Source organism: Salvelinus alpinus, chromosome 30 (assembly GCF_045679555.1).
Source record: "Salvelinus alpinus chromosome 30, SLU_Salpinus.1, whole genome shotgun sequence".
Lineage (NCBI taxonomy): Eukaryota > Metazoa > Chordata > Actinopteri > Salmoniformes > Salmonidae > Salvelinus > Salvelinus alpinus.
This window is the reverse complement of record NC_092115.1, coordinates 2,014,098-2,040,593: the sequence shown is the minus strand read 5'-3', so window position 1 is coordinate 2,040,593 and position 26,496 is coordinate 2,014,098. Positions and strand designations below refer to the sequence as shown.

General features: G+C 40.8%; 1 protein-coding gene across 1 annotated transcript in view; it reads right to left on the bottom strand.

The window, feature by feature from the left end:
• Positions 1–7,368: 7,368 nt before the first annotated feature.
• Positions 7,369–26,496, bottom strand: part of LOC139559686 (UDP-glucuronosyltransferase 1-6-like) — a 54,247-nt gene continuing 35,119 nt past the window's right edge. The window contains exon 8 of the mRNA XM_071375890.1: positions 7,369–8,006. Within this exon, the coding sequence (XP_071231991.1) occupies positions 7,733–8,006 (274 nt within the window). The 3' untranslated portion in view covers positions 7,369–7,732. The remainder of the gene's footprint in view (positions 8,007–26,496) is intronic.

The following is a 26,496-nucleotide window of genomic DNA, read 5'->3' as shown; positions in this document are numbered from 1 at the left end:
TGTTTTACAGAGACAATATACACAATTATTTGAGCATTTCCAATTTTCTGTACGTCTCTAGACATCTCCTGAAATCGGGTCCAGGGCACATTGACTTTCACAGGGAAGCGACAACACATGTTACAACAGTTTCAGACCAACCTTGATCAGAATGAGATTGGGGCAAGGTTAGCTACAATCCAGTGGCTCTCCTCACATGTTTAGGAGCATTACTCTGTCTCTAGAAGGCTCTCCTTTCCAAATCATAATTACAACTATTGATAAATTATCAAACCCAAATGTAGAATGACAGTCCTTGTTGGTTCTATCACTTTAATTTAAGACCCTCAATTTATCACACGCTGATACTAGCAGAATGTGCATTCACATTGACACTATATTCATCTTGTATTATTATCCACATTTCAATCAGCTTAGGATCAATAACGGGGGCATATAAGCAGACAATAAAAGCTCTTACAATATTGAATGATAACATGTCTCTAAAACAGGCTATAGGCTATATGCGCATCACCAAGTCAGAACAGTAGGCTAAGTTCTCAGGGGGAGTGGGACCAAATTATTAGGGTGAGGCTCATGGGCTACTAACAGCTTACTACACAACATACACTTAGTATTACTTTCTTAGCTACAGTATACATATCTCCCTGGCATATTACGTAATATATGTAACAGCATAAAATATATTTTGTTGGACTCACCTTGTTGTGCTGTGCTCACTTGAACAGGAAGGTGGCGCAGCGGTCCTTCTTGTGGGCAAACTTTGTCATCAAACTTTGTCATCAAAGTCTGGCATTCTCTGAATTCATGGTGCATTCTAGAAAACTTTGGAGAAGAAACTAGATCGAATCCTTACGTCAGTGAAAGAGGCCCGAGTTACCAACTTGGAGTTCCGAGTTGGATGACCGTTCAAAACGTATTATCCCAGTCTGAGCTCGTTTCTTTCAGAGTTCCGAGTTGGATGACCGTTCAAAACGTATTATCCCAGTCTGAGCTCGTTTCTTTCAGAGTTCCGAGTTGGATGACCGTTCAAAACGTATTATCCCAGTCTGAGCTCGTTTCTTTCAGAGTTCCGAGTTGGATGACCGTTCAAAACGTATTATCCCAGTCTGAGCTCGTTTCTTTCAGAGTTCCGAGTTGGATGACCGTTCAAAACGTATTATCCCAGTCTGAGCTCGTTTCTTTCAGAGTTCCCAGTTGGATGACCGTTCAAAACGTATTATCCCAGTCTGAGCTCGTTTCTTTCAGAGTTCCCAGTTGTCTTCAACACACGGAATTCTGAGATTACCCAGATGTTTTCAACGTGGATGGAGTCATGCTGGATTGACCAACGTCTTCAACCTTTTCTGGCCCTAGGTGCTGCGTGTGAATGTTTATCCTTTTAAAAGGAAAAGAGACCTTTCCAGACAGATTGTTTTAAACCCTTCAACCCAGACGTGGACCACACACCCTCTCTACCGAAGCAAGGGAAGAAAAAATTACGCAACACTTGCATTTAGACACTGATTCCTTCCTTGTTGAATTTTGCGATTTCCCGACATGATGTGTAATGTTTATGTCCAAATGCCGATGAGCATCGATACGTTTGATCTATAATTTCTCTTCATATGACAAGGATTTAAAAGGATTTGTCAGTAGATTGTCGACGTGATTCATGATGATGACTGCTTCTCATAGGAAAATAAATATATGGCCTTATAGTGAACAACATGAAAGGAGCTGAAATAAAAGGTTCCAGGAATGTTCCATTCCATTTTAGTTCCACTAAAAGCTAATTTCTCCTTTGTCAAGACAATCCATCCACCTGACAGGTGTGGCATATCAATAAGCTGACTAAAACAGCATGATCATTACACAGGTGCACCTTGTGCTGGGGACAATAAAAAGCCACTCTAAAATGTACCGTTTTGTCTCACAACACAATGCCACAGATGTCTCAAGTTTTGAGGGAACGTGCATTTGGCATGCTGACTACAGGAAAGTCCACCAGAGCTGTTGCCAGAGAATTGAATGTTCATTTCTCTACCATAAGCTGCCTCCAACGTTGTTTAAGAAAATTTGGCAATTTCGAGTCTCATATCAAAGGGTCTGTGTCACGCCCTGGCCTTAGTATTCTTTGTTTTCTTAATTATTTTGGTTAGGTCAGGGTGTGACATGGGGAATGTATGTGGTTTTTGTAGTGTCTAGGGTGGTTGTAAGGTTTAGGGGGTTTATTAGAGTAGTTGGGTTTATGTTTAGTATAGTAGTCTAGCTGTGTCTATGGTTGAGTGTAGGTATCTAGGAAAGTCTATGGTTGCCTGAATTGGGTCTCAATTAGAGACAGCTGGTTATTGTTGTCTCTGATTGGGAGCCATATTTAAGGCAACCATAGGCTTTAGCTGTTTGTGGGGAATTGTCTATGTTGAACGTTTGTAGCCTGTGTGTGTGCACTACGTTTATAGCTTCACGGTCGTTTGTTGTTTTTGTATAGTTTTTAATAGTGTTTCGTTTCATGTTCATCTTCGTAGTAAAATAAAAGAAGATGGCTTATTTTCCACATGCTGCGTTTTGGTCCGTCTCTCCTCCACACGATTGTGACAGAATTCCCCACCAACATCGGATCAAGCAGCGTGTGCAACAACAACAGGACCCACCTACACAGGACTATTGGAATTGGGAGGAAATTCTGGACCGCGAAGTACCAGGAGAATATAACCGCCCCAAAGCTGAGCTGGAGGCAGCGAAAGCAGAGAGGCGGAGATATGAGGAGGCAGCAAGGAAACAAGGCTGGAAGCCCGTAAGTCAAACCCAAAAATTTCTTGGGGGGGGCTCTCGGGTAGTTTAGTTGGGTCAGTCGGGAGACGTGAGCCAACTCCTCCTGCTTACCGTAAGGAGCCGGTGAGGGCGGATTTGGAGGAGAGTGACGCAGAGACAGTAAAGGAGTTAATGGAGAAATTGGAGGAGAGAGTTATGAGGGATGTATTGGTTTGGTGCATGAGGCACGGCATCCGTCCGAATGAACGTGTTGGTGATTTAATGTCACCGGGAACAGCTCTCCATACTCGTCCTGAGGTGCGTGCTAGCCGTCTGGTTAAGACAGTGCCTACAGCACGCACAAAGCCTCCTGTGCGTCTCCAGAGTCCTGTGCGTCCTGTTACTGCTCCTCGCACTAGCCCTGTGGTGTGTGTTCCCAGCCCAGTGCCTCCAGTCCCGGCACCACGCACCAAGCCTCCTGTGCGTCTCCAGAGCCCTGTACGCACTGATCCTTCTCCCCGCACTCGTCCTGAGGTGCGTGCCCTCAGCCCGGTACCACCAGTTCTGGTACCACGCACCAGTCCTATAGTGCGCCTTGAGAACTCAGTGTGCCCTGTTGTTGTTCCCCGCACTAGCCTGAAGGTGCGTGTCTTTAGCCCGGTACCTCCAGTTCCGGCACCACGCACCAGGCCTACAGTGCGTCTCAGCCGGCCAGAGTCTGCCGTCTGCCCAACGGTGCCTGAACTGCCCGTCTGCCAAGCGGCGCCTGAACTGCCCGTCTGCCAAGCGGCGCCTGAACTGCCCGTCTGCCAAACGGCGCCTGAACTGCCCGTCTGCCCAACGCCGTCTGAACTGTCCGTCTGCCAAGCGCCGCATGAACTGCCCGTCTGTATTGAGCCTTCAAAGCCGCCCGTCTGCCATGAGTCTGCAAAGCCGCCCGTCTGCCATGAGCCTACAGAGCCGTCCGCCAGACAGGAGCCGCTAGAGCCTTCCGCCAGACAGGAGCCGCTAGAGCCTTCCGCCAGAACGGATCAGCCAGAGCCTTCCGCCAGAACGGATCAGCCAGAGCCTTCCGCCAGACCGGATCAGCCAGAGCCTTCCGCCAGACCGGATCAGCCAGAGCCTTCCGCCAGACCGGATCAGCCAAAGCCTTCCGCCAGACCGGATCAGCCAGAGCCTTCCGCCAGACCGGATCAGCCAGAGCCTTCCGCCAGACCGGATCAGCCAGAGCCTTCCGCCAGACCGGATCAGCCAGAGCCTTCCGCCAGACCGGATCAGCCAGAGCCTTCCGCCAGAACGGATCAGCCAGAGCCTTCCGCCAGAACGGATCAGCCAGAGCCTTCCGCCAGCCATGACCAGCCAGAGCCGTCAGCGAGCCATGACCAGCCAGAGCCGTCAGCGAGCCATGACCAGCCAGAGCCGTCAGCGAGCCATGACCAGCCAGAGCCGTCAGCGAGCCATGACCAGCCAGAGCCGTCAGCGAGCCATGACCAGCCAGAGCCGTCAGCGAGCCATGACCAGCCAGAGCCGTCAGCGAGCCATGACCAGCCAGAGCCGCCAACCAGACAGGATCTGCCAGAGCCGCCAACCAGACAGGATCTGCCAGAGCCGCCAACCAGACAGGATCTGCCAGAGCCGCCAGCCAGCCATGAGCGTCCAGAGCCGCCAGCCAGCCATGAGCGTCCAGAGCCGTCAGCCAGCCATGAGCAGCCAGATCCGTCAGCCAGCCATGAGCAGCCAGATCCGTCAGCCAGCCATGAGCCGTCCAGCCAGGATCCGCCAGAGCCGTCCAGCCAGGATCCGCCAGAGCCGTCATCCAGCCAGGATCCGTCCCTCAGTCCGGAGCTGCCGTCCCTCAGTCCGGAGCTGCCCCTTATCCTGGTGCTGCCCCTTATCCTGGTGCTGCCCCTTATCCTGGTGCCGCCCCTCAGTCCGGTGCTGCCCCTTAGTCCGGTGCTGCCCCTTAGTCCGGTGCTGCCCCTTAATCCAGTGGGGTTAATGTGGAGGGTGGTTATTTGGAGGAGGCTACGAAAGCGGGTAGTGACTATGGTGGGGACCACGACCAGTGCCGGAGCCGCCGCCGTGGACGGAAGCCCACCCAGACCCTCCCCTAGACTTTGTGCTGGTGCGCCCGGAGTTCGCACCTTAAGGGGGGGGTTATGTCACGCCCTGGCCTTAGTATTCTTTGTTTTCTTAATTATTTTGGTTAGGTCAGGGTGTGACATGGGGAATGTATGTGGTTTTTGTAGTGTCTAGGGTGGTTGTAAGGTTTAGGGGGTTTATTAGAGTAGTTGGGTTTATGTTTAGTATAGTAGTCTAGCTGTGTCTATGGTTGAGTGTAGGTATCTAGGAAAGTCTATGGTTGCCTGAATTGGGTCTCAATTAGAGACAGCTGGTTATTGTTGTCTCTGATTGGGAGCCATATTTAAGGCAACCATAGGCTTTAGCTGTTTGTGGGGAATTGTCTATGTTGAACGTTTGTAGCCTGTGTGTGTGTGCACTACGTTTATAGCTTCACGGTCGTTTGTTGTTTTTGTATAGTTTGTAATAGTGTTTCGTTTCATGTTCATCTTCGTAGTAAAATAAAAGAAGATGGCTTATTTTCCACATGCTGCGTTTTGGTCCGTCTCTCCTCCACACGATCGTGACAGTCTGAATCATTTAAGTATATATTGTTTTATATATTTGCAAACATTTCTAAAAACCTGTTTTCACTTTGTCATTATGGGGTATTGTGTGTAGATTGATGAGGAAAAACTTTTATTTAATACATTTTTGAATAAGGCTGTAACATAACCGAATGTGGAAAACGTCAAGGGGTCTGAATACTTTCCGAATGCACTGTATTTGTTTTCTTAAGGGGGAAGGTGTTACCGGTTTTGTTTTTTCCATATATGTTGAGGTTGGACTTTAGCACGTTTATCCCTTTAGCACCAATTACCTCGTTAGTCAGTATGATCCTAGGCTCCTCGCTCTTCTCAATTTACATCAACAACATAGCTCTCTCATCCATATATATGCCGATGATACACTCTTATACTCAGCTGGCCCGTCCCCGGATTTTGTGTTAAATGCTCTACAGCAAAGCTTTCTTAGTGTCCAACTTTCTCTACCCTTAACCTTGTTCTGAACACCTCCAAAACAAAGGTCATGTGGTTTGGTAAGAAGAACGCCCCTCTCCCCACCGGTGTGATTACTACCTCTGAGGGTTTAGAGCTTGAGGTAGTCACCTCCTACAGGTACTTGGGAGTATGGCTAGACGGTACACTGTCCTTCTCTCAGCACATATCAAAGCTGCAGGCTAAAGTTAAATCTAGACTTGGTTTCCTCTATCGTATTCACTTCTCTTTCACCCCAGCTGCCAAACTAACCCTGATTCAGATGACCATCCTACCCATGCTAGATTACGGAGACATAATTTATAGATCGGCAGATAAGGGTGCTCTCGAGCGGCTAGATGTTCTTTACCATTCGGCCATCAGATTTGCCACCAATGCTCCTTATAGGACACATCACTGCACTCTATACTCCTCTGTAAACTGGTCATCTCTGTATACCCGTCGCAAGACCCACTGGTTGATGCTTATTTATAAAACCCTCTTAGACCTCACCCCCCCTATCTGAGATATCTACTGCAGCCCTCATCCTCCACATACAACACCCGTTCTGCCAGTCACATTCTGTTAAAGTTCCTCAAAGCACACACATCCCTGGGTCGCTCCTCTTTTCAGTTCGCTGCAGCTAGCGACTGGAACGAGCTGCAACAAACACTCAAACTGGACAGTTTTATCTCAATCTCTACATTCAAAGACTTAGTAAGAGTGTCCCATGATTGACAATTGTGGCTGCTTTGCGTGATGTATTGTTGTCTCTCCTTTCTTGCCCTTTGTGCTGTTGTCTGTGCCCAATAATGTTTGTACCATGTTTTGTGCTGCTACCATGCTGTGTTGTCATGTGCTGCTGCCTTGCTATGTTGTCTTAGGTCTCTCTTTATGTAGTGTTGTGTTGTCTCTCTTGTTGTGATGTGTGTATTGTCCTATATTTATATTGTATTTATTTTTTATCCCAGGCCCCCGTCCCCGCAGGAGGCCTTTTGCCTTTTGGTAGGCCGTCATTGTAAATAAGACATTTGTTCTTAACTGACTTGCCTAGTTAAATAAATAAATACATTTCCTTAATTTCATGTTGCTCTACTTTTAGGTGTACATCCTGTCTTTAAGTTTGGTGTGGGTTTTTCTTTTGTTTGCCTCTTCCTGGGTAAATTTAGTGGGTGTCATGGTCGGTGTCTTTTAGGTCCCAGTTGTTGTTGCTAGTCAACTGTCAGTGGACACGAGTGTCTTTCAGAACCTAAAACTGCACCTGTTTCGTTTTGGTTGTTGATCAGTTCTCCCTTCTGTTTGAGCAACATCGTAGTTTAATTTTTGCTGTGGATTAGATTTGACTGGATTAGATTTGACTGGATTAGATTTGACTGGATTAGATTTGACTGGATTAGATTTGACTGGATTAGATTTGTCGTCGACAGTGGACCAGATCAGACTGTAATCCTAATGAATGTATAATAAATGTTTAAGTGGTTTAATCCACTGAATGGTTGTATTGGTGTGGTTAGGATTACTCTCCCCGATACTGAAACAGAAAAACAACCATCTTTATTTCCTGAAGACATCTGTGGTGTATTCATTAGTGTACAGTCCATTTTGGTAGCTTCCTCCCCAGTACCCGTTTGGTTCCATTTGTTTTCTGTTTGCTTCTGATTCCCGCTTGGTTGGTTCCCTTATCCTCAGATGGAGAGAATCTGTTGCTGTTTCACTCAGTTGACTCTCTACTGAAGGAGACCCAGGTGCGCTGGTGGTGGAACAGAACAAGGGGGATGGCTGAGCGTCTTCCAGGTGTTAATTAGGAAGAGCTGGTATACACAATTTTAATACACAACATTTTAGGAAATTTAAAATAAATGTGGATATCTGTTGTTGCCTCTGGGCTCCGCCCCTACTGGTCAGTCCTCCTTCATCTTCCTGGTTGTGAACCTCCGCACGCACAGGGACAAGCACTTTAACGTCACCACGACAACGGACGTCGCCACGACGATCAACAGGCCAATCACATCCAAGCTGTGGTACTGGAACCAGTGGAGGTCTTGGGCGGCGGCTCTCAGGTGGCCCGCCCCTTTGTGACGCATCACAAACTCTGTCCAATAGACAGAGAGCTCCAGGGGGTCCACTGGTTGGTCCTTGTGAATGGCTGAGAGCTTCAGTACACTGGACTTATACCTGTAGAAAGACACACCAGGACCCGATTACCAACCGGGCTGGACTTATACCTGCAGAAAGACACACCATGACCCGATTACCAACCGGGCTGGACTTATACCTGCAGAAAGACACACCATGACCCGATTACCAACCGGGCTGGACTTATACCTGCAGAAAGACACACCATGACCCGATTACCAACCGGGCACACAGGGTGGAAAATACCCAGGAGCCTCGCCCTCCAGAGGGCCCAAACTAATTTAGTTCTAATGTTTGATGGACCCACATATTATGCAGATGTTATCGCAGGAGCAGCAAAATGCTTGTGTTCCAACAGGGCAGTAAAAATACCTAACAATATACCACAAATACCCCAAAATAAAAATAAAGGAATTAAGAAATATCAGAACAAACAATGTCAGAGACTGGAATATAACTATATAGTGGTGTGTATAGACAGAATAGACAGAATAGACAGAATGGACAGTAGTAGTTATATAGGATGAGCCATGACTAGAATACAGTATTATACATATGAAGTGGACAGCAGTAGTTATATAGGATGAACCAGGACTAGAATACAGTATTATACATATGAAGTGGACAGCAGTAGTTATATAGGATGAACCAGGACTAGAATACAGTATGAAGTGGACAGCAGTAGTTATATAGGATGAACCATGACTAGAATACAGTATTATACAGTATGAAGTGGACAGCAGTAGTTATATAGGATGAACCATGACTAGAATACAGTATTATACATATGAAGTGGACAGCAGTAGTTATATAGGATGAACCAGGACTAGAATACAGTATTATACATATGAAGTGGACAGCAGTAGTTATATACAGTGAGGGAAAAAAGTATTTGATCCCCTGCTGATTTTGTACGTTTGCCCACTGACAAAGAAATTATCAGTCTATAATTTTAATGGTAGGTTTATTTGAACAGTGAGAGACAGAATAACAACAAAAATATCCAGAAAAATGCATGTCAAAAATGTTATAAATTGATTTGCATTTTAATGAGGGAAATAAGTATTTGACCCCTTCTCAATCAAAAAGATTTCTGGCTCCCAGGTGTCTTTCATACAGGTAACGAACGGAGATTAGGAGCACACTCTTAAAGGGAGTGCTACTAATCTCAGTTTCTTACCTGTATAAAAGATACCTGTCCACAGAAGCAATCAATCAATCAGATTCCAAACTCTCCACCATGGCCAAGACCAAAGAGCTCTCCAAGGATGTCAGGGACAAGATTGTAGACCTACACAAGGCTGGAATGGGCTACAAGACCATCGCCAAGCAGCTTGGTGAGAAGGTGACAACAGTTTCTGTGATTATTCGCAAATGGAAGAAACACAAAAGAACTGTCAATCTCCCTCAGCCTGGGGCTCCATGCAAGATCTCACCTCGTGGAGTTGCAATGATCATGAGAACGGTGAGGAATCAGCCCAGAACTACACAGGAGGATCTTGTCAATGATCTCAAGGCAGCTGGGACCATAGTCATCAAGAAAACAATTGGTAACACACTATGCCGTGAAGGACTGAAATCCTGCAGCGCCCGCAAGGTCCCCCTGCTCAAGAAAGCCCATATACATGCCCGTCTGAAGTTTGCCAATGAACATCTGAATGATTCAGAGGACAACTGGGTGAACGTGTTGTGGTCAGATGAGACCAAAATGGAGTTCTTTGGCATCAACCCAACTTGCCGTGTTTGGAGGAGGAGGAATGCTGCCTATGACCCCAAGAAACCATCCCCACCGTCAAACATGGAGGTGGAAACATTATGCTTTGGGGGTGTTTTTCTGCTAAAGGGACAGGACAACTTCACCGCATCAAAGGGACGATGGACGGGGCCATGTACCGTCAAATCTTGGGTGAAAACCTCCTTCCCTCAGCCAGGGTATTGAAAATGGGTCGTGGATGGGTATTCCAGCATGACAATGACCCAAAACACACGGCCAAGGCAACAAAGGAGTGGCTCAAGAAGAAGCACATTAAGGTCCTGGATTGGCCTAGCCAGTCTCCAGACCTTAATCCCATAGAAAATCTGTGGAGGGAGCTGAAGGTTCGAGTTGCCAAACGTCAGCCTCGAAACCTTAATGACTTGAAGAAGATCTGCAAAGAGGAGTGGGACAAAATCCCTCCTGAGATGTGTGCAAACCTGGTGGCTAACTACAAGAAATGTCTGACCTCTGTGATTGCCAACAAGGGTTTTGCCACCAAGTACTAAGTCATGTTTTGCAGAGGGGTCAAATACTTATTTCCCTCATTAAAATGCAAATCAATTCATAACATTTTTGACATGCGTTTTTCTGGATTTTTTTGTTGATATTCTGTCTCTCACTGTTCAAATAAACCTACCATTAAAATTATAGACTGATCATTTCTTTGTCAGTGGGCAAACGTACAAAATCAGCAGGGGATCAAATACTTTTTTCCCTCACTGTAGGACGAACCAGGACTAGAATACAGTATTATACATATGAAGTGGACAGCAGTAGTTACAGTGGGGAGAACAAGTATTTGATACACTGCCGATTTTGCAGGTTTTCCTACTTACAAAGCATGTAGAGGTCTGTAATTTTTATCATAGGTACACTTCAACTGTGAGAGACGGAATCTAAAACAAAAATCCAGAAAATCACATTGTATGATTTTTAAGTAATTAATTTGCATTTTATTGCATGACATAAGTATTTGATCACCTACCAACCAGTAAGAATTCCGGCTCTCACAGACCTGTTAGTTTTTCTTTGAGAAGCCCTCCTGTTCTCCACTCATTACCTGTATTAACTCCACCTGTTTGAACTCGTTACCTGTATAAAAGACACCTGTCCACACACTCAATCAAACAGACTCCAACCTCTCCACAATGGCCAAGACCAGAGAGCTGTGTAAGGACATCAGGGATAAAATTGTAGACCTGCACAAGGCTGGGATGGGCTACAGGACAATAGAAAAACAGCTTGGTGAGAAGGCAACAACTGTTGGCGCAATTATTAGAAAATGGAAGACGTTCAAGATGACGGTCAATCACCCTCGGTCTGGGGCTCCATGCAAGATCTCACCTCGTGGGGCATCAATGATCATGAAGAAGGTGAGGGATCAGCCCAGAACTACACGGCAGGACCTGGTCAATGACCTGAAGAGAGCTGGGACCACAATCTCAAAGAAAACCATTAGTAACACACCACGCCGTCATGGATTAAAATCCTGCAGTGCACGCAAGGTCCCCCTGCTCAAGCCAGTGCATGTCCAGGCCCGTCTGAAGTTTGCCAATGACCATCTGGATGATCCAGAGGAGGAATGGGAGAAGGTCATGTGGTCTGATGAGACAAAAATAGAGCTTTTTGGTCTAAACTCCACTCGCCGTGTTTGGAGGAAGAAGAAGTATGAGTACAACCCCAAGAACACCATCCCAACCGTGAAGCATGGAGGTGGAAACATCATTCTTTGGGGATGCTTTTCTGCAAAGGGGACAGGACGACTGCACTGTATTGAGGGAAGGATGGATTTGGCCATGTATCGCGAGACCTTGGCCAACAACCTCCTTCCCTCAGTAAGAGCATTGAAGATGGGTCGTGGCTGGGTCTTCCAGCATGACAACGACCTGAAACACACAGCCAGGGCAACTAAGGAGTGGCGCCGTAAGAAGCATCTCAAGGTCCTGGAGTGGCCTAGCCAGTCTCCAGACCTGAACCCAATAGAAAATCTTTGGAGGGAGCTGAAAATCCGTATTGCCCAGCGACAGCCCCGAAACCTGAAGGATCTGGAGAAGATCTGTATGGAGGAGTGGGCCAAAATCCCTGCTGCAGTGTGTGCAAACCTGGTCAAGAACTACAGGAAACGTATGATCTCTGTAATTGCAAACAAAGGTTTCTGTACCAAATATTAAGATCTGCTTTTCTGATGTATCAAATACTTATGTCATGCAATAAAATGCAAATTAATTACTTAAAAATCATACAATGTGATTTTCTGGATTTTTGTTTTAGATTCCGTCTCTCATAGTTGAAGTGTACCCATGATAGAAATTACAGACCTCTACATGCTTTGTAAGTAGGAAAACCTGCAAAATCGGCAGTGTATCAAATACTTGTTCTCCCCACTGTATATAGGATGAACCAGGACTAGAATACAGTATTATACATATGAAGTGGACAGCAGTAGTTATATAGGATGAACCAGGACTAGAATACAGTATGAAGTGGACAGCAGTAGTCATATAGGATGAACCAGGACTAGAATACAGTATGAAGTGGACAGCAGTAGTTATATAGGATGAACCATGACTAGAATACAGTATTATACAGTATGAAGTGGACAGCAGTAGTTATATAGGATGAACCAGGACTAGAATACAGTATGAGGTGGACAGCAGTAGTTATATAGGACGAACCAGGACTAGAATACAGTATTATACATATGAAGTGGACAGCAGTAGTTATATAGGATGAACCAGGACTAGAATACAGTATGAAGTGGACAGCAGTAGTTATATAGGATGAACCAGGACTAGAATACAGTATATACATATGAAGTGGACAGCAGTAGTTATATAGGATGAACCATGACTAGAATACAGTATATACATATGAAGTGGACAGCAGTAGTTATATAGGATGATCCAGGACTAGAATACAGTATTATACATATGAAGTGGACAGCAGTAGTTATATAGGATGAACCAGGACTAGAATACAGTATTATACATATGAAGTGGACAGCAGTAGTTATATAGGATGAACCAGGACTAGAATACAGTATGAAGTGGACAGCAGTAGTTATATAGGATGAACCAGGACTAGAATACAGTATTATACATATGAAGTGGACAGCAGTAGTTATATAGGATGAACCAGGACTAAAATACAGTATTATACATATGAAGTGGACGGCAGTAGTTATATAGGATGAACCAGGACTAGAATACAGTATTATACATATGAAGTGGACAGCAGTAGTTATATAGGATGAACCAGGACTAGAATACAGTATTATACATATGAAGTGGACAGCAGTAGTTATATAGGATGAATCAGGACTAGAATACAGTATGAAGTGGACAGCAGTAGTTATATAGGATGAACCAGGACTAGAATACAGTATGAAGTGGACAGCAGTAGTTATATAGGATGAACCAAGACTAGAATACAGTATGATGTGGACAGCAGTAGTTATATAGGATGAACCAGGACTAGAATACAGTAGAAGTGGACAGCAGTAGTTATATAGGATGAACCAGGACTAGAATACAGTATTATACATATGAAGTGGACAGCAGTAGTTATATAGGATGAACCAGGACTAGAATACAGTATTATACATATGAAGTGGACAGCAGTAGTTATATAGGATGAACCAGGACTAGAATACAGTATTATACATATGAAGTGGACAGCAGTAGTTATATAGGATGAACCAGGACTAGAATACAGTATGAAGTGGACAGCAGTAGTTATATAGGATGAACCAGGACTAAAATACAGTATTATACATATGAAGTGGACAGCAGTAGTTATATAGGACGAACCAGGACTAGAATACAGTATTATACATATGAAGTGGACAGCAGTAGTTATATAGGATGAACCAGGACTAGAATACAGTATGAAGTGGACAGCAGTAGTTATATAGGATGAACCAGGACTAGAATACAGTATATACATATGAAGTGGACAGCAGTAGTTATATAGGATGAACCATGACTAGAATACAGTATATACATATGAAGTGGACAGCAGTAGTTATATAGGATGATCCAGGACTAGAATACAGTATTATACATATGAAGTGGACAGCAGTAGTTATATAGGATGAACCAGGACTAGAATACAGTATTATACATATGAAGTGGACAGCAGTAGTTATATAGGATGAACCAGGACTAGAATACAGTATGAAGTGGACAGCAGTAGTTATATAGGATGAACCAGGACTAAAATACAGTATTATACATATGAAGTGGACGGCAGTAGTTATATAGGATGAACCAGGACTAGAATACAGTATTATACATATGAAGTGGACAGCAGTAGTTATATAGGATGAATCAGGACTAGAATACAGTATGAAGTGGACAGCAGTAGTTATATAGGATGAACCAGGACTAAAATACAGTATTATACATATGAAGTGGACGGCAGTAGTTATATAGGATGAACCAGGACTAGAATACAGTATGAAGTGGACAGCAGTAGTTATATAGGATGAACCAAGACTAGAATACAGTATGAAGTGGACAGCAGTAGTTATATAGGATGAACCAGGACTAGAATACAGTATATACATATGAAGTGGACAGCAGTAGTTATATAGGATGAACCAGAACTAGAATACAGTATTATACATATGAAGTGGACAGCAGTAGTTATATAGGATGAACCAGGACTAAAATACAGTATGAAGTGGACAGCAGTAGTTATATAGGATGAACCAGGACTAGAATACAGTATTATACATATGAAGTGGACAGCAGTAGTTATATAGGATGAATCAGGACTAGAATACAGTATGAAGTGGACAGCAGTAGTTATATAGGATGAACCAGGACTAGAATACAGTATGAAGTGGACAGCAGTAGTTATATAGGATGAACCAAGACTAGAATACAGTATGAAGTGGACATCAGTAGTTATATAGGATGAACCAGGACTAGAATACAGTATATACATATGAAGTGGACAGCAGTAGTTATATAGGATGAACCAGAACTAGAATACAGTATGAAGTGGACAGCAGTAGTTATATAGGATGAACCAGAACTAGAATACAGTATGAAGTGGACAGCAGTAGTTATATAGGATGAACCAGGACTAGAATACAGTATTATACATATGAAGTGGACAGCAGTAGTTATATAGGATGAACCAGGACTAAAATACAGTATTATACATATGAAGTGGACAGCAGTAGTTATATAGGATAAACCAGGACTAGAATACAGTATGAAGTGGACAGCAGTAGTTATATAGGATGAACCAGGACTAGAATACAGTATTATACATATGAAGTGGACAGCAGTAGTTATATAGGATGAACCAGGACTAGAATACAGTATTATACATATGAAGTGGACAGCAGTAGTTATATAGGATGAACCAGGACTAGAATACAGTATGAAGTGGACAGCAGTAGTTATATAGGATGAACCAGGACTAGAATACAGTATATACATATGAAGTGGACAGCAGTAGTTATATAGGATGAACCAGGACTAGAATACAGTATGAAGTGGACAGCAGTAGTTATATAGGATGAACCAGGACTAGAATACAGTATTATACATATGAAGTGGACAGCAGTAGTTATATAGGATGAACCATGACTAGAATACAGTATTATACATATGAAGAGGACAGCAGTAGTTATATAGGATGAACCATGACTAGAATACAGTATGAAGTGGACAGCAGTAGTTATATAGCATGAACCAGGACTAGAATACAGTATGAAGTGGACAGCAGTAGTTATATAGGATGAACCAGGACTAGAATACAGTATTATACATATGAAGAGGACAGCAGTAGTTATATAGGATGAACCAGGACTAGAATACAGTATTATACATATGAAGTGGACAGTAGTAGTTATATAGGATGAACCATGACTAGAATACAGTATGAAGTGGACAGCAGTAGTTATATAGGATGAACCAGGACTAGAATACAGTATTATACATATGAAGTGGACAGCAGTAGTTATATAGGATGAACCAGGACTAGAATACAGTATTATACATATGAAGTGGACAGTAGTAGTTATATAGGATGAACCATGACTAGAATACAGTATGAAGTGGACAGCAGTAGTTATATAGGATGAACCAGGACTAGAATACAGTATTATACATATGAAGTGGACAGCAGTAGTTATATAGGATGAACCATGACTAGAATACAGTATTATACATATGAAGTGGACAGCAGTAGTTATATAGGATGAACCAGGACTAGAATACAGTATGAAGTGGACAGCAGTAGTTATATAGGATGAACCAGGACTAGAATACAGTATGAAGTGGACAGCAGTAGTTATATAGGATGAACCAGGACTAGAATACAGTATGAAGTGGACAGCAGTAGTTATATAGGATGAACCAGGACTAGAATACAGTATATACATATGAAGTGGACAGCAGTAGTTATATAGGATGAACCAGGACTAGAATACAGTATTATACATATGAAGTGGACAGCAGTAGTTATATAGGATGAACCAGGACTAGAATACAGTATTATACATATGAAGTGGACAGCAGTAGTTATATAGGATGAACCAGGACTAGAATACAGTATTATACATATGAAGTGGACAGCAGTAGTTATATAGGATGAACCAGGACTAGAATACATATGAAGTGGACAGCAGTAGTTATATAGGATGAACCAGGACTAGAATACAGTATTATACATATGAAGTGGACAGCAGTAGTTATATAGGATGAACCAGGACTAGAATACAGTATTATACATATGAAGTGGACAGCAGTAGTTATATAGGATGAACCAGGACTAGAATACAGTATTATACATATGAAGTGGACAGCAGTAGTTATATAGGATGAACCAGGACTAGAATACAGTATTATACATATGAAGTGGACAGCAGTAGTTATATAGGATGAACCAGGACTAGAATACAGTATTATACATATGAAGTGGACAGCAGTAGTTATATAGGATGAACCAGGACTAGAATACAGTATTATACATATGAAGTGGACAGCAGTAGTTATATAGGATGAATCAGGACTAGAATACAGTATGAAGTGGACAGCAGTAGTTATATAGGATGAACCAGGACTAGAATACAGTATGAAGTGGACAGCAGTAGTTATATAGGATGAACCAAGACTAGAATACAGTATGAAGTGGACAGCAGTAGTTATATAGGATGAACCAGGACTAGAATACAGTATGAAGTGGACAGCAGTAGTTATATAGGATGAACCAGGACTAAAATACAGTATTATACATATGAAGTGGACGGCAGTAGTTATATAGGATGAACCAGGACTAGAATACAGTATTATACATATGAAGTGGACAGCAGTAGTTATATAGGATGAATCAGGACTAGAATACAGTATGAAGTGGACAGCAGTAGTTATATAGGATGAACCAGGACTAGAATACAGTATGAAGTGGACAGCAGTAGTTATATAGGATGAACCAAGACTAGAATACAGTATGAAGTGGACAGCAGTAGTTATATAGGATGAACCAGGACTAGAATACAGTATATACATATGAAGTGGACAGCAGTAGTTATATAGGATGAACCAGAACTAGAATACAGTATTATACATATGAAGTGGACAGCAGTAGTTATATAGGATGAACCAGGACTAAAATACAGTATGAAGTGGACAGCAGTAGTTATATAGGATGAACCAGGACTAGAATACAGTATTATACATATGAAGTGGACAGCAGTAGTTATATAGGATGAATCAGGACTAGAATACAGTATGAAGTGGACAGCAGTAGTTATATAGGATGAACCAGGACTAGAATACAGTATGAAGTGGACAGCAGTAGTTATATAGGATGAACCAAGACTAGAATACAGTATGAAGTGGACATCAGTAGTTATATAGGATGAACCAGGACTAGAATACAGTATATACATATGAAGTGGACAGCAGTAGTTATATAGGATGAACCAGAACTAGAATACTGTATGAAGTGGACAGCAGTAGTTATATAGGATGAACCAGAACTAGAATACAGTATGAAGTGGACAGCAGTAGTTATATAGGATGAACCAGGACTAGAATACAGTATTATACATATGAAGTGGACAGCAGTAGTTATATAGGATGAACCAGGACTAAAATACAGTATTATACATATGAAGTGGACAGCAGTAGTTATATAGGATAAACCAGGACTAGAATACAGTATGAAGTGGACAGCAGTAGTTATATAGGATGAACCAGGACTAGAATACAGTATTATACATATGAAGTGGACAGCAGTAGTTATATAGGATGAACCAGGACTAGAATACAGTATTATACATATGAAGTGGACAGCAGTAGTTATATAGGATGAACCAGGACTAGAATACAGTATGAAGTGGACAGCAGTAGTTATATAGGATGAACCAGGACTAGAATACAGTATATACATATGAAGTGGACAGCAGTAGTTATATAGGATGAACCAGGACTAGAATACAGTATGAAGTGGACAGCAGTAGTTATATAGGATGAACCAGGACTAGAATACAGTATTATACATATGAAGTGGACAGCAGTAGTTATATAGGATGAACCATGACTAGAATACAGTATTATACATATGAAGAGGACAGCAGTAGTTATATAGGATGAACCATGACTAGAATACAGTATGAAGTGGACAGCAGTAGTTATATAGCATGAACCAGGACTAGAATACAGTATGAAGTGGACAGCAGTAGTTATATAGGATGAACCAGGACTAGAATACAGTATTATACATATGAAGAGGACAGCAGTAGTTATATAGGATGAACCAGGACTAGAATACAGTATTATACATATGAAGTGGACAGTAGTAGTTATATAGGATGAACCATGACTAGAATACAGTATGAAGTGGACAGCAGTAGTTATATAGGATGAACCAGGACTAGAATACAGTATTATACATATGAAGTGGACAGCAGTAGTTATATAGGATGAACCAGGACTAGAATACAGTATTATACATATGAAGTGGACAGTAGTAGTTATATAGGATGAACCATGACTAGAATACAGTATGAAGTGGACAGCAGTAGTTATATAGGATGAACCAGGACTAGAATACAGTATTATACATATGAAGTGGACAGCAGTAGTTATATAGGATGAACCATGACTAGAATACAGTATTATACATATGAAGTGGACAGCAGTAGTTATATAGGATGAACCAGGACTAGAATACAGTATGAAGTGGACAGCAGTAGTTATATAGGATGAACCAGGACTAGAATACAGTATGAAGTGGACAGCAGTAGTTATATAGGATGAACCAGGACTAGAATACAGTATGAAGTGGACAGCAGTAGTTATATAGGATGAACCAGGACTAGAATACAGTATATACATATGAAGTGGACAGCAGTAGTTATATAGGATGAACCAGGACTAGAATACATATGAAGTGGACAGCAGTAGTTATATAGGATGAACCAGGACTAGAATACAGTATTATACATATGAAGTGGACAGCAGTAGTTATATAGGATGAACCAGGACTAGAATACAGTATTATACATATGAAGTGGACAGCAGTAGTTATATAGGATGAACCAGGACTAGAATACAGTATTATACATATGAAGTGGACAGCAGTAGTTATATAGGATGAACCAGGACTAGAATACAGTATTATACATATGAAGTGGACAGCAGTAGTTATATAGGATGAACCAGGACTAGAATACAGTATTATACATATGAAGTGGACAGCAGTAGTTATATAGGATGAACCAGGACTAGAATACAGTATGAAGTGGACGGCAGTAGTTATATAGGATGAACCAGGACTAGAATACAGTATGAAGTGGACAGCAGTAGTTATATAGGATGAACCAGGACTAGAATACAGTATTATACATATGAAGTGGACAGCAGTAGTTATTTAGGATGAGCCTTGACTAGAATACAGTATTATACATATGAAGTGGACAGCAGTAGTTATATAGGATGAACCAGGACTAGAATACAGTATTATACATATGAAGTGGACAGCAGTAGTTATATAGGATGAACCAGGACTAGAATACAGTATGAAGTGGACAGCAGTAGTTATATAGGATGAACCAGGACTAGAAAACAGTATTATACATATGAAGTGGACAGCAGTAGTTATATAGGATGAGCCTTGACTAGAATACAGTATGAAGTGGACAGCAGTAGTTATATAGGATGAACCAGGACTAGAATACAGTATGAAGTGGACAGCAATAGTTATATAGGATGAACCAGGACTAGAATACAGTATTATACATATGAAGTGGACAGCAGTAGTTATATAGGATGAACCAGGACTAGAATACAGTATTATACATATGAAGTGGACAGCAGTAGTTATATAGGATGAACCATGACTAGAATACAGTATTATACATATGAAGTGGACAGCAGTAGTTATATAGGATGAACCAGGACTAGAATACAGTATGAAGTGGACAGCAGTAGTTATATAGGATGAACCAGGACTAGAATACAGTATGAAGTGGACAGCAGTAGTTATATAGGATGAACCAGGACTAGAATACAGTATGAAGTGGACAGCAGTAGTTATATAGGATGAACCAGGACTAGAATACAGTATATACATATGAAGTGGACAGCAGTAGTTATATAGGATGAACCAGGACTAGAATACATATGAAGTGGACAGCAGTAGTTATATAGGATGAACCAGGACTAGAATACAGTATTATACATATGAAGTGGACAGCAGTAGTTATATAGGATGAACCAGGACTAGAATACAGTATTATACATATGAAGTGGACAGCAGTAGTTATATAGGATGAACCAGGACTAGAATACAGTATTATACATATGAAGAGGACAGCAGTAGTTATATAGGATGAACCAGGACTAGAATACAGTATTATACATATGAAGTGGACAGTAGTAGTTATATAGGATGAACCATGACTAGAATACAGTATGAAGTGGACAGCAGTAGTTATATAGGATGAACCAGGACTAGAATACAGTATTATACATATGAAGTGGACAGCAGTAGTTATATAGGATGAACCAGGACTAGAATACAGTATTATACATATGAAGTGGACAGTAGTAGTTATATAGGATGAACCATGACTAGAATACAGTATGAAGTGGACAGCAGTAGTTATATAGGATGAACCAGGACTAGAATACAGTATTATACATATGAAGTGGACAGCAGTAGTTATATAGGATGAACCATGACTAGAATACAGTATTATACATATGAAGTGGACAGCAGTAGTTATATAGGATGAACCAGGACTAGAATACAGTATGAAGTGGACAGCAGTAGTTATATAGGATGAACCAGGACTAGAATACAGTATGAAGTGGACAGCAGTAGTTATATAGGATGAACCAGGACTAGAATACAGTATGAAGTGGACAGCAGTAGTTATATAGGATGAACCAGGACTAGAATACAGTATATACATATGAAGTGGACAGCAGTAGTTATATAGGATGAACCAGGACTAGAATACATATGAAGTGGACAGCAGTAGTTATATAGGATGAACCAGGACTAGAATACAGTATTATACATATGAAGTGGACAGCAGTAGTTATATAGGATGAACCAGGACTAGAATACAGTATTATACATATGAAGTGGACAGCAGTAGTTATATAGGATGAACCAGGACTAGAATACAGTATTATACATATGAAGTGGACAGCAGTAGTTATATAGGATGAACCAGGACTAGAATACAGTATTATACATATGAAGTGGACAGCAGTAGTTATATAGGATGAATCAGGACTAGAATACAGTATGAAGTGGACAGCAGTAGTTATATAGGATGAACCAGGACTAGAATACAGTATGAAGTGGACAGCAGTAGTTATATAGGATGAACCAAGACTAGAATACAGTATGAAGTGGACAGCAGTAGTTATATAGGATGAACCAGGACTAGAATACAGTATGAAGTGGACAGCAGTAGTTATATAGGATGAACCAGGACTAAAATACAGTATTATACATATGAAGTGGACGGCAGTAGTTATATAGGATGAACCAGGACTAGAATACAGTATTATACATATGAAGTGGACAGCAGTAGTTATATAGGATGAATCAGGACTAGAATACAGTATGAAGTGGACAGCAGTAGTTATATAGGATGAACCAGGACTAGAATACAGTATGAAGTGGACAGCAGTAGTTATATAGGATGAACCAAGACTAGAATACAGTATGAAGTGGACAGCAGTAGTTATATAGGATGAACCAGGACTAGAATACAGTATATACATATGAAGTGGACAGCAGTAGTTATATAGGATGAACCAGAACTAGAATACAGTATTATACATATGAAGTGGACAGCAGTAGTTATATAGGATGAACCAGGACTAAAATACAGTATGAAGTGGACAGCAGTAGTTATATAGGATGAACCAGGACTAGAATACAGTATTATACATATGAAGTGGACAGCAGTAGTTATATAGGATGAATCAGGACTAGAATACAGTATGAAGTGGACAGCAGTAGTTATATAGGATGAACCAGGACTAGAATACAGTATGAAGTGGACAGCAGTAGTTATATAGGATGAACCAAGACTAGAATACAGTATGAAGTGGACATCAGTAGTTATATAGGATGAACCAGGACTAGAATACAGTATATACATATGAAGTGGACAGCAGTAGTTATATAGGATGAACCAGAACTAGAATACAGTATGAAGTGGACAGCAGTAGTTATATAGGATGAACCAGAACTAGAATACAGTATGAAGTGGACAGCAGTAGTTATATAGGATGAACCAGGACTAGAATACAGTATTATACATATGAAGTGGACAGCAGTAGTTATATAGGATGAACCAGGACTAAAATACAGTATTATACATATGAAGTGGACAGCAGTAGTTATATAGGATAAACCAGGACTAGAATACAGTATGAAGTGGACAGCAGTAGTTATATAGGATGAACCAGGACTAGAATACAGTATTATACATATGAAGTGGACAGCAGTAGTTATATAGGATGAACCAGGACTAGAATACAGTATTATACATATGAAGTGGACAGCAGTAGTTATATAGGATGAACCAGGACTAGAATACAGTATGAAGTGGACAGCAGTAGTTATATAGGATGAACCAGGACTAGAATACAGTATATACATATGAAGTGGACAGCAGTAGTTATATAGGATGAACCAGGACTAGAATACAGTATGAAGTGGACAGCAGTAGTTATATAGGATGAACCAGGACTAGAATACAGTATTATACATATGAAGTGGACAGCAGTAGTTATATAGGATGAACCATGACTAGAATACAGTATTATACATATGAAGAGGACAGCAGTAGTTATATAGGATGAACCATGACTAGAATACAGTATGAAGTGGACAGCAGTAGTTATATAGCATGAACCAGGACTAGAATACAGTATGAAGTGGACAGCAGTAGTTATATAGGATGAACCAGGACTAGAATACAGTATTATACATATGAAGAGGACAGCAGTAGTTATATAGGATGAACCAGGACTAGAATACAGTATTATACATATGAAGTGGACAGTAGTAGTTATATAGGATGAACCATGACTAGAATACAGTATGAAGTGGACAGCAGTAGTTATATAGGATGAACCAGGACTAGAATACAGTATTATACATATGAAGTGGACAGCAGTAGTTATATAGGATGAACCAGGACTAGAATACAGTATTATACATATGAAGTGGACAGTAGTAGTTATATAGGATGAACCATGACTAGAATACAGTATGAAGTGGACAGCAGTAGTTATATAGGATGAACCAGGACTAGAATACAGTATTATACATATGAAGTGGATAGCAGTAGTTATATAGGATGAACCATGACTAGAATACAGTATTATACATATGAAGTGGACAGCAGTAGTTATATAGGATGAACCAGGACTAGAATACAGTATGAAGTGGACAGCAGTAGTTATATAGGATGAACCAGGACTAGAATACAGTATGAAGTGGACAGCAGTAGTTATATAGGATGAACCAGGACTAGAATACAGTATGAAGTGGACAGCAGTAGTTATATAGGATGAACCAGGACTAGAATACAGTATATACATATGAAGTGGACAGCAGTAGTTATATAGGATGAACCAGGACTAGAATACAGTATGAAGTGGACAGCAGTAGTTATATAGGATGAACCAGGACTAGAATACATATGAAGTGGACAGCAGTAGTTATATAGGATGAACCAGGACTAGAATACAGTATTATACATATGAAGTGGACAGCAGTAGTTATATAGGATGAACCAGGACTAGAATACAGTATTATACATATGAAGTGGACAGCAGTAGTTATATAGGATGAACCAGGACTAGAATACAGTATTATACATATGAAGTGGACAGCAGTAGTTATATAGGATGAACCAGGACTAGAATACAGTATTATACATATGAAGTGGACAGCAGTAGTTATATAGGATGAACCAGGACTAGAATACAGTATGAAGTGGACGGCAGTAGTTATATAGGATGAACCAGGACTAGAATACAGTATGAAGTGGACAGCAGTAGTTATATAGGATGAACCAGGACTAGAATACAGTATTATACATATGAAGTGGACAGCAGTAGTTATTTAGGATGAGCCTTGACTAGAATACAGTATTATACATATGAAGTGGACAGCAGTAGTTATATAGGATGAACCAGGACTAGAATACAGTATTATACATATGAAGTGGACAGCAGTAGTTATATAGGATGAACCAGGACTAGAATACAGTATGAAGTGGACAGCAATAGTTATATAGGATGAACCAGGACTAGAATACAGTATTATACATATGAAGTGGACAGCAGTAGTTATATAGGATGAACCAGGACTAGAATACAGTATTATACATATGAAGTGGACAGCAGTAGTTATATAGGATGAACCATGACTAGAATACAGTATTATACATATGAAGTGGACAGCAGTAGTTATATAGGATGAACCAGGACTAGAATACAGTATGAAGTGGACAGCAGTAGTTATATAGGATGAACCAGGACTAGAATACAGTATGAAGTGGACAGCAGTAGTTATATAGGATGAACCAGGACTAGAATACAGTATGAAGTGGACAGCAGTAGTTATATAGGATGAACCAGGACTAGAATACAGTATATACATATGAAGTGGACAGCAGTAGTTATATAGGATGAACCAGGACTAGAATACATATGAAGTGGACAGCAGTAGTTATATAGGATGAACCAGGACTAGAATACAGTATTATACATATGAAGTGGACAGCAGTAGTTATATAGGATGAACCAGGACTAGAATACAGTATTATACATATGAAGTGGACAGCAGTAGTTATATAGGATGAACCAGGACTAGAATACAGTATGAAGTGGACGGCAGTAGTTATATAGGATGAACCAGGACTAGAATACAGTATGAAGTGGACAGCAGTAGTTATATAGGATGAACCAGGACTAGAATACAGTATTATACATATGAAGTGGACAGCAGTAGTTATTTAGGATGAGCCTTGACTAGAATACAGTATTATACATATGAAGTGGACAGCAGTAGTTATATAGGATGAACCAGGACTAGAATACAGTATTATACATATGAAGTGGACAGCAGTAGTTATATAGGATGAACCAGGACTAGAATACAGTATGAAGTGGACAGCAGTAGTTATATAGGATGAACCAGGACTAGAAAACAGTATTATACATATGAAGTGGACAGCAGTAGTTATATAGGATGAGCCTTGACTAGAATACAGTATGAAGTGGACAGCAGTAGTTATATAGGATGAACCAGGACTAGAATACAGTATGAAGTGGACAGCAATAGTTATATAGGATGAACCAGGACTAGAATACAGTATTATACATATGAAGTGGACAGCAGTAGTTATATAGGATGAACCAGGACTAGAATACAGTATTATACATATGAAGTGGACAGCAGTAGTTATATAGGATGAACCATGACTAGAATACAGTATTATACATATGAAGTGGACAGCAGTAGTTATATAGGATGAACCAGGACTAGAATACAGTATGAAGTGGACAGCAGTAGTTATATAGGATGAACCAGGACTAGAATACAGTATGAAGTGGACAGCAGTAGTTATATAGGATGAACCAGGACTAGAATACAGTATGAAGTGGACAGCAGTAGTTATATAGGATGAACCAGGACTAGAATACAGTATATACATATGAAGTGGACAGCAGTAGTTATATAGGATGAACCAGGACTAGAATACATATGAAGTGGACAGCAGTAGTTATATAGGATGAACCAGGACTAGAATACAGTATTATACATATGAAGTGGACAGCAGTAGTTATATAGGATGAACCAGGACTAGAATACAGTATTATACATATGAAGTGGACAGCAGTAGTTATATAGGATGAACCAGGACTAGAATACAGTATTATACATATGAAGTGGACAGCAGTAGTTATATAGGATGAACCAGGACTAGAATACAGTATTATACATATGAAGTGGACAGCAGTAGTTATATAGGATGAACCAGGACTAGAATACAGTATGAAGTGGACGGCAGTAGTTATATAGGATGAACCAGGACTAGAATACAGTATGAAGTGGACAGCAGTAGTTATATAGGATGAACCAGGACTAGAATACAGTATTATACATATGAAGTGGACAGCAGTAGTTATTTAGGATGAGCCTTGACTAGAATACAGTATTATACATATGAAGTGGACAGCAGTAGTTATATAGCATGAACCAGGA